This window comes from Callorhinus ursinus, unplaced genomic scaffold, assembly GCF_003265705.2.
Source record: "Callorhinus ursinus isolate GAN/ISIS: 27379988/994484 unplaced genomic scaffold, GSC_fseal_2.0 scaffold3, whole genome shotgun sequence".
Taxonomy (NCBI): Eukaryota; Metazoa; Chordata; class Mammalia; order Carnivora; family Otariidae; genus Callorhinus; species Callorhinus ursinus.
In genome coordinates, this window is record NW_027397065.1 from 43,509,062 (window position 1) to 43,519,660 (window position 10,599).

Here is a 10,599-nt window from a genome sequence, read left to right on the forward strand (position 1 = left end):
ATAGTTCTGTGACTGTTGAAGAAGTGGAAGCAAATGGCAAACATCTTGACCCAAATGGTATTACAGGCAAGTTCCAAACTTTGATGGAACAGATTATTCCTATTTGAAACACACACTTCCAGACAATAAAAAGAATACTCCCCAACTCATTCTGTGCGGCTGGTATAATCCCTGTATGGAAGTCACACAGACAACTTGAGAAAGATAAAGTTTTATTTCACTCATAGCAGGAGGTACTATGCAGATTTGTAATATTGGCTGGAATATAGACAGCTTGAGCACTGGAACAGAGAGCCCCCAAACACACCTATATATGTTGGACTTTGGTATATGACAAGGGTGGCATGTCCATTGAGTGGGGACAGGTGGTACTCTTCCATAATGTTGCTGGAAAAAATGGTCTCTATTGGGAAAAGGAGAGAATGGGTTCCTATCTCACACCATAAACAAAGGACCAACTCTGGAATGTTAGAGACCTAAAATGTCAGAAACAAAAATTAAAACTCACATAGGCTACTATATTTTGGACTTTCAAGTAGGAAACAGTTTCTTAAACTGACAACTGCTGTGGGAGAGCGAGACTAAGAGTTAAGAATGACTGTGATTAGGAAAGGAAAGAGTGATAGATCTAACAATTACAATTAATAACTTTTTAGACCTAAAGTTAACTTTATAAACTGGGAGAAGATATTCATAGTATTTGCACTTGCCTAAGAATTGGTATCAATATACAAATAGCTCAAATGAGCAAGAGAAATGGATGAAATACATTTTTATCTTTAGGCTTTTAGTGAAAGAGGAGACACATGAATATGAAGAGAGGTTCAGCATCTTTAGTGTTAAGAGAAATGTAAATCAAGACCACACTGAAGTGCTGTTTTAAACCTGTGGGATTGGCAAGGAATAAAGGAAGGAAGGAAGAAAGGAGAGAGAAAGGAAAGTCAGCTAATTATCTAGAGTGGAAAAGGTCTGGATGACATGGTATCCCTGGTTTCTGGTGGGAGTGTAAAGTGGTGTAATCACTTTGGAAACAGTGCGGCCATTCTCTCCTCCTACATGTATACTCTAGACGTTCTTACACATGTTTCAGTAAGGACATGCAGAAGAATGTTCATAGCACAATTCACAGTAGCATAAATCTGGGAACAACCCAAATGACAATCAAACAAAGTGGGTGAGTAAATGTGATAATAGTCACCATGGAATGTTAGAAATGCAGTGACACAGAAAACAATATGCATGATTCATAGCATTATAAAGTTAAAAAGTAAATCCCCAAAGATGACAGTATAGAATGTTATTTTTGTGTTAAACAAAAATTTAAAATATACTCTTTAGGAATACATATAGATTAATAAACAAAACTATAAAAAAGGAAAAGCAAGCAAGAGAGTAAAGAACACAGATTCATGTTGATGCTTTCAATGGGTGCAGGGAGGCAGGACGTGGAATAGGCAGGCCTGCTATGTGGTGAAAATGTGGGTTATTGTCTGGGCCCTCACTTTTGTATGGGGAGACAGGTTCATGAAGGCTTGTTACAGTATTTAAGATAGCTAATTAGATTACTAGCTCAGTAAAAAGAGGGCCACCCACAGACCAGTGGTGACAGTGCATCCTGAATTAAGGATTATGACTAATTCAGAGTACTGGGGATTGAGAAAGGAAACGAAAAATATCTTAACTCTCAAATTAGAGGAATAATTAAGAGATAATATCGATAATTCATATAACACTGCTTCTCTGTCATTTAAGAAATAATTACTAGGGGGAGAAAAGCCTCACATATCTTTGGAGTTCCTTGGACTAGAGGTAATTTCCAGTGTTTAACTTCAAAAGGTGTCTCAGTTTTAGCCATAGAGATAATTGTTGCCCTTATCTATAAATTTTATTCCAGTTTTTAACAAGGAATTTTAGGATAATGGTCCACTTACTCAAATTACATAGTAGATTTTCAAATGACAAACTTCTAAAAAAAATGGATTGGGGTGAATGTAAAAGTTTTTTATTTTATTTTATAGTGCTTAACCTATTAATAGGATAAGATTTCAACGTTTTCTGCTGTTCATTTTATATTTAATTTTAAATTAGATTTTTATTGAATTTTAACTGCTTAAATAAAGATATATATTTGTGTATATAATATACACACCTATGTTTGTGTATATATATTTGTTGGTGTGTATACACACGCCAAAATTAGAAATAAATTATAACTCTTGGCATAATGGTGTTTATGCTTCTCTATGTATATAAAAATAATATACGTACATCTGTATGTGAATATATACCTATTTTATATAAATGGATCATAGCTTGATTTTGAAAAAATACATTTAAAGCTTTAAGGCAAATTACCCTATTTAAAGAAAGTGATTTACAATTTAGTATCTAATAAACTATAACTACTGTTACAGTAATTCCTTCCTGCCTGCCTTTCTTTAAAAAATAAAGTAAAACTTTTTATTTTTTGGATCTCAAAGCAGAACTACTGACAAGTTTATGTTTGTCCCATAACTTTGGAAGGTAGAAAATGTTTGCAAGAAAAGTTGTAAAACAGTTCCCAAGTACCTAGCTTTAATTTTTACCGTAATAATAATTCTTCTCTGAATTACTAATTATAGAAAGTCCCATACAGTCTAGCATTTAACCTTGTGTGTGGTTATTTTTCTTTATGCCGCCTTTTTTTTGGTTTCCTTGAGACTGCGTGGATTTGAGATCACAGATAATGATTTTTAATTAAAAAATTAATTTTTTTTTTTTTTTGCAGCCCTGAGCTCTGAATGATTTTGGTTGAAATCTACATTTCCTCAATGGATGAATATGAACAAATGAACAAATGAATAGTTCATCTTTTATAGGAAATCATTAATAATTTCAAGTCTTGATATTCAGTTAATAGATTGTAATTGAGTTTTGTGTTTTAAAAGAGGAAATCTGTTTTGGGTTCACACTGATTTCTTTCTAGATTTGTAATCACTGTGTTAAAAAAGTACTCCACCTTTGGCTTTTATTTACCCAGGAAATGGAAATATCTAATATCTTTTTTTTTTTTTAATCCTTTGTGGCAGCCCTCTATCTTTATTTGCTTGTAAATCAGGTATATAAAGTAACGATAAGTAAACTTACAGGGGGTAGAAATGACCTTTTTTCTGTTGTAAGGAAAGATTTTTCCAAGTTCTGCTTAAGGCACTTGTTGGGGAAGGTTTTTGTTTATGTATCTTTTAGAACTTAGTATATAATCTATCTTAAATTGGGGTGTATTTAAGGAATGATTTATTAGAATATTTTGATATATGAAGAAGTACACAAAAGAAAAAATTATGTCCCTTCTCCTTTTGCCATAACTATGAGGCTCCTTCTGTGTATGTATTCCACCATTGACAAGTAGGGTTCAAGTGGAATCCGAAACTGAAATCTAAGTCTAAGAAAGTCTCTCGATTTGTTGGGTGTCTTAAAAGCATAAAGTTTTATTATATGTAAAAAGTGTATATATAATATGTATACACACTAAGTTAAGTATATGTATACATTAAGCTATATATATGAAGTTATATATATATACTTACGTATATATAGTATTCCCCCATAAGATAACCATGATAACTTTTGTCATGCTTATATCTTAGGGCTTTGAATTTGGGTGGATAGATAGGTTTAAAAAAAAGTAGGAATAGATGGAAAATAATTTGAAAAATATCAAGCAGAAATAAATATTCAAGTTTTATTTGGCACTACAAACAAGCCTTTGAGCTTAAAAGCTGAGCTATGTGAAGGAGTTACTGTTCTTTTTTTCAAGGAGTTTAAATTTGGGTGATAAGGCATTTTTATGTCTGTGTACATTAATATTATTTAGATAATAACTATAAAATACAAATAAAAATGTTGAGGCATACAACATATAAGTATCTGTATCATTGAAACAAGACTACAGTTTCAGTGTATGATTGGCTGGTACCAGCGTTAAGAATTCTGAGAGGGTCAGTGATTCCTGGAGAAAGGATTCACGTTACCTGATTTGTTTAGTTTGAGCTAGCCTAAAGGGTTTAGAACAAGAGAGAGTGGGACCAGAGGCATTTCTAGTGGGGTGTAAGAGTGTTTGTGTTTTTCTGGGAGTACAGTTAATTAACCATCTTTGCTTGTAGTGAGGAACAGGTGTTGACAAGTTTGGACCAAAACATTGGGAGTCGAGGAGCTCAGATGCCAGGCTAGGAAGTTAGAGAAGGCATTGACAATATTACACTAGTAGAGCTTTAGGAAGATTAATCAGGCAGGCAGTGTCTGGGATAGATTGGGACTAGGGGAGGAAGACCAGCTAGTAGGTCCTACAACACAGTTGTTCATAGTTTTTACGCCTCTAGCCCTGACAGATGTGCGGATTAATAGAGCTGTTGGAGAACCATTCCTCTTAGTAATACTGCGCTCACAGTAGCAGAGATTTTCATCACAGTGTAACAGGTGGGGAGAAGATGTCTCATGACTTAAGGTCACACATTATTGTTAAGGCTTAATGCTCCAAAAGCCTGAGATAACTTTGAAAGTGGTAGAAATGAAAATGGAACTGAAAGCTAATTACTGAAAAAAATAAAGAAAGGAGAATTGATGGTGTTTGGCAATTTTGACTGAGTGGAGAGAAGAGAAAGGATGACTCAGGTGGCTTTGAAATACCAGGCCTATGACCCCTGTCCTGAAATCTAGTACAGTAACTGGCAAGGAGAAGGATGCTTAGTAAAGTATTTGGGAAATGTCAGCATGGCCCGAGACCTAACGTGATTGTTGTGGTCCTGGGTGACAGGCGCTTTAAAGGAGTATTTTTCTTTTTCTAGGAGTTTATGGAAACACTTCCGTGCTGTGAGCCTTTGTTTATTTTTACTAGTGTTCCCTGCTTACATGGCTTACATGATTTGCCAGTTCTTCCACATGGATTTTTGGCTGCTTATCATTATTTCTAGCAGCATTCTCACCTCTCTTCAGGTAAGCCTAGGAGTAATTAACTATATAATAACTGATTTTCTTATTTTTCCTTCCAGAAAAGGAATTAAACTTTTTTGAGATGAATGATTGTAAGTGGCCTATTTAGGTGATAACTTCCTACCTTACTTATCAGAAAAACATTACACTGATATGAGCACAGACGTTAGATGGTAGGTTATTGAAATACCACACCTATCCATGTCACTATTTTTTAATCAAGGTAATTAAACTTTGCAAATGTTTAAAATGGATACAGAGCTATCGTGTAAAGCTTAAATTGATAAGCAACTATAAAATATTAAAAGATTTTATAGCTTGTTTGGAGCACATTTTTTAAGTAAATACCCACTCGAAAATAACCTTAGTTTCTTGATGTGTATGAATATATGACATACGGGTGTAATACACACATAGATACGCACAACAGACGATACTGCCCTGGAAATAATCAGCTTATTATAACTTGAAAGTGGATCTTTGCTGCCTGATCAGTAAGAAGTAAAAGAAAATACAACACTGGCAACCAAGATTTATTCATTGTTCCTTGTAGAGGTAAAGGTTTTTGAAAGTTGAGGAGCATGTACAACTACAGAATTAGGAAAATTTAAATAGAATTTTAATGGTTTTGGTGATCGGAGGAATAAAAGGAAAGGATGAGTTAGAGAAAAGTGATGACTAATCAGAATTTTTTAAGGAAGTCTCAAGATACGGCTTTTTGGTATCAAATGCCTGGATTACTGAGATCACCCACATTTTAATTAAACCATGGTTTCCGCTGATACTAAATATGGCATCCTAAAAGTATTAGGATTGTTGTTATTGCTTAAAGTCTATGAAAAGTCTTTTTTAGTGGTCATACTCTGTTTTAAAAATACATGTATTTTTTCCCCCAGGTTTTGGGAACACTTTTTATTTATGTCTTATTTATGGTTGAGGAATTCAGAAAAGAGCCAGTGGAAAACATGGATGATGTCATCTACTATGTGAATGGCACTTACCGCCTTCTGGAGTTTCTTGTGGCCCTCTGTGTGGTGGCCTATGGCGTCTCAGAGACCATCTTTGGAGAATGGACCGTAATGGGCTCAATGATCATCTTTATCCATTCCTATTATAATGTGTGGCTTCGGGCACAGCTGGGGTGGAAGAGCTTCCTTCTCCGCAGGGATGCTGTGAATAAGATTAAATCATTACCCATTGCTACAAAAGAGCAGCTGGAGAAACACAATGATATTTGTGCCATCTGTTACCAGGTAACTTGCACAGTAAGAATCCATTTGGGTGGGTTGTTGGTGTATCCCCTGGGACTTTAACCACGTTAACCATATTTAAGTTAAATTTCTAGGCAGAATTATTTCCTTGGTTAAAAAAAATAGGTCTCAAATTATTAAAGACCTGATAGAATATTTCCATTTTATTTCTGAACTAAGTTTTTAATTTAGTCCCTCAAGTTCTAATTTATTGTTATTTTCAACATTGCTCACCCATAAATAAAGGAAAAACAGGTCAGGTGTATTTTATGTTTACTCCCAAATATGTGTACACACACACACACACACACACACACACACTATCAAATATATACTATCAATTCAGGAGTCAGCAACTTCTGAAAAGTGGTGTGCCAAGATTCTGATGCTTTTCCTTCTGGTATTTCCAGGATGGGGAAGAAGTATTCGTTTACTTAACGTAAGTGTAGAGGGTATGTGTTTACCTGTGGGTTGATGGACATCTGAGATGGATATAACCTGTGCGTCTGGAATTGGGGGCCGGAGGCTATGGTAGAGGCAGCTGATCCGTGTGCCATTGTAGTTGGCCTTCCTGGCATCTTTGGCATGTGTGTTATGAATAGCTGACGTCTGCCTTCTATTAAAATTGAAAGATAGTATTTAAATGAGTTTGGAACTATCACAGCGAAAAATAGGCCTACAGTTTAGTCACCGGTAACCTGTGCAGGGGGTGGTTGAGTAGCAGAACCATACTGTTGGAAGTATGCATAGAAATTAAGGGCAACAACAGAAATTCTTCCTTTAAAATGGCTCTGAAAGAGTGCAAGCGGGTGGAATAAAACTCTAGATAGCGTCAGTGAGTATGAAGGAATGAATGTTCTTCGTCCGGGGCTGCTTTACAGTTTAGATGGGAGTGGGTATGTATTTGTGTGTGTTGAAGACTGTCTAGTGTAAGAGTTTCGTCCAAGAATAAAACGCAGCTACCACTTTTTTCTTGCTATTAGTACATACCTTTGGGTACTCGCAAGATAATGTTTTCCAGGTGGTTTTTGCATTTGGGGGACGAAGGAGTGTTGTAGGTTCCCCCCAAGTGGAGTGGCCATTGTCTTAGTTCTGCCTCTTGGTGCTTGGCAGCAGCATCGTGCGCAGGACAGAGCACATCAAAGGGCCTATGTCTAAATAGTCCATCTCTGGGATTTAAGAGTCTCGTTTTTGTATTTCCTTTTGTCACATCACTTTTTTTGAGGTGCTAGGACTACCTGCCGATACCACGCGGAAAATGAAAGTCAGATTGCTTAACTTCCCAGCTGGCTGCTTTTCCTTGAATGGCTTTCTGCTTAAAAGTTGACTCCCAGGTGTTACCAGTTCTTGGCAAGGAATTTCTGTGACAACCGTAACTCCTTTTTTCGGGACTTAAAATTAACGGCCGCGGCCCCAAACACACATTCTTCACAATTAAGTCCTGTCCTCAGCCGTCCCTCCCGCATCTGTCTCCTGCAAGGAACGTCAATGCAGAGAATCCCACTTCCCACCAGACTTGGGTGTGCACAGGCTGTCGCTGTAGATCTGCAAGGGCCCCTTCCGACCCCCCACTTCAGTGGTCTGGGGGCGCCCGGGAATGTGCGTGGCCCGCAAGCGCTCCGGGCGATTGTGACGCAGACTGAGAAGCGCCGCCTTAGACAGACCCTGTCACATACGGTGTCCCTCATGAAATTGCCACTTCCTTGCCAATACCCTGGTGTTATGTGGCTGATTTTGTCTCCTTGCCAGTAATTTCATCGTGGAATAATCTCTTCAGCTGTGCTGAAGCAGAACTGTGGGAAGTCCTGTCTTCATCAGATTTTCTGAGGTTCTAATTACACTCCTGCCGCGGGGGTGGGCGGGCGGGGAGGGACCCAGCAGTCACGCTGCAATAGTTGTGTGATGCTCATGTTCCATACGAAGACAGAAGCCAGTTAAGAGTTGGTTTCTTAATCATTTTTGGTTTTTACTTCTTTTAACTGTTGAGCCAGTGGTTCTTGCATTGTTGGTACAAAGGAGTCTTTGAAGGCAGGACGATTATCACTATAATCTAAAATGAGTTTTATTCTAAAATCTGTGTTACAAATTTTCTGTGGGGACTTTGTGGGAAAGAAATGTTGGAACTAGAACTTTTGGGATTAGCCGCAAAGGTTTTAGATAATAGGCATTTATTGAGGTATCTTTCCCCCCCTCTAGGACATGAAGTCTGCTGTGATCACACCTTGCAGTCATTTCTTCCATGCAGGCTGTCTCAAGAAGTGGCTGTATGTCCAGGAGACCTGCCCTCTGTGCCACTGCCACCTCAAAAACTCCTCCCAGCTTCCAGGGTTAGGAACTGAGCTGGTTCCACAACCTCCTGCTGGAGTCGAGCAAAACATGCTCCAGGAAGGAACTGAACCTCCAAATCAGGAGCCTCCTCCAGGGACTGGGGTGCAGGAAGGGTCTAGGGACAATAATGAGTGCACTGCCCCTAGGTCAGATAGCCGGGAAGGGACGTGTGACCCTAAGGAATATCCTTTTAGTGAAAAAGGTGAAGCATGTCCTGTTGAGGTCAGCGTAGAAGAAAAGAAGCAGAAGTAACGCTTTGGTACTCTGGAGGAGTTAACTCACTATGAAATTTGGGCTCAGATTTGAGGAATGAATGTATGAGGTGATGAGGCGGGAAACTTGACATTCCAAGGATCTGATCCAGGAAGTACTCTCAGTGGAGGCTGCTTGCTCTCGTCCCCCTGACATTGTGGGAGAAATTTTGCAATGTATGCTAATCAAAATGTATTTATATATCCTATGCTGATATTTTGTAGAGGTTTGCCAAGAAAATTCAACTTCAACAACTTCAGAAACTGCCCCTGACTTCTAAGGGATAAATAAAATCAGATTTGAGTGCTTGAAAGGGGCTAAAGAAAGGATAAAGAGCATCAGGACAGCATGGGAAGAAGCGGGCAGAAGCAGAACTGACATTTCACTTTCTATGGGACAGGATCATTCTTACTGCAAAGTATGAGTAGCGACCAGCCCTTTTGACCACCTCCGTTTCCCTCAGTTACTTGGGACTCAAGTCAGGTGATAATTGAGTTTTGTACAGCACTGAAATGAAATCAAAGACTTAAGAGCATTGATTGTATTCCAGGATTGAAGCACACTCATACTTCGTATGTGCTTTAGGGGAGGGGGTGGGAGGGCACTTGGGCCTTGCGGGTGCATTCATGTAATCTGAGACTCTTGAACTTTATGATGGAGTCTTCAATATTTTGATGTATATGGAACTTTTGTTAATATATTGTATACTGTGTCGGCTGTGTGAAGTAAACTAAAACTCTAATGAACACTTTGGGGTCCACGTTAGTGTAAGAGACCAAAGTGGGAGGGGCTTTAGGGCACTGATAAAGGCCCTAAGTGTACTTTTCAATCTGTGTAATGTTTAATTCTTGCGACTGAATCAAAACAGTGTTAAATCATGGCAATATTTGCACTTTGGGAATGAGTACTTAACTGTATGATCACACTCTGCAAATGCCACTTTTAAAGCTGTTAATAGACTTTGCACCTTTTCTTTGACAAGGATGTGTCATATTTAAATTTTTACATTCATCATGGCTACAGGTAGAACTGGGGAGGGGGGAATGTAATTTTTTATGGGAATTTTGATATGAAAAGAAACTAGTCATTTATTTATACAATATAGGCTTGGCTCAAAAAGTGTTTTTCAGACTCGATATTCCTAATGTGGGATGTGACTTTATTTTATTTTTAGTAGCAAATTTGGATGTAGACTGACAGACATAGCTGAATGTCTTAATAAATTTAAATTTGAAGATAACTGTTTTGTTCCTGTGATGATTATTATTGTAGTGTTTGAAATTCTGTCCTTAGGAGGTTTTGTTTTATCCAGCCAGGTTTCTTGTGTCTTGATCCCTGTCAAAAATGCCTTGCAGATGGCAAAACTTTTTGATTGAGAATGACCAGCTTTTTGAAATTTACACCAGTGGAAGCAAACCTAGCTTTGCATTAGAAGCATTTGGGGAGAGCTTTTTTTTTTTTTTTTTTAAAGTACACATTTCATGGATGGACCTAGAAGGTATTATGCTAAGTGAAATCAGACTGAGAAAGACAAATGTCATATGATTTCACTCATGTGGAATCTAAAAAACAAAACATGAATAAACGAACAAAAGCAGAAATCTGACCTATAAATTCAGAGAACTGCTGGTTGCCAGACGGGGGAGGTAGGGAGAGGGGCCAAATGGGGGAAGGGGAGTGGGCGGTACAGACTTTGGGTTAGGGAATGAATCACAGGGATGAAAGGTACAGCACAGGGAATATAGTTGATGGTGGTGTAACGTTGTGTGGTGAGCACAGCAGAGCATACAGAGAGATGGCG

General features: G+C 38.0%; 1 protein-coding gene across 2 annotated transcripts in view; it reads left to right on the top strand.

Moving 5' to 3' along the window:
- Positions 1-10,038, top strand: part of RNF145 (ring finger protein 145) — a 55,650-nt gene extending 45,612 nt beyond the window's left edge. For both annotated transcript variants that reach the window (XM_025867122.2, XM_025867121.2), the window contains 3 exons: positions 4,824-4,971; positions 5,865-6,221; positions 8,415-10,038. In XM_025867122.2, the coding sequence (XP_025722907.1) occupies positions 4,824-4,971; positions 5,865-6,221; positions 8,415-8,798 (889 nt within the window). In that variant the 3' untranslated portion in view covers positions 8,799-10,038. The remainder of the gene's footprint in view (positions 1-4,823; positions 4,972-5,864; positions 6,222-8,414) is intronic.
- The last annotated feature ends 561 nt before the right edge of the window (positions 10,039-10,599 follow it).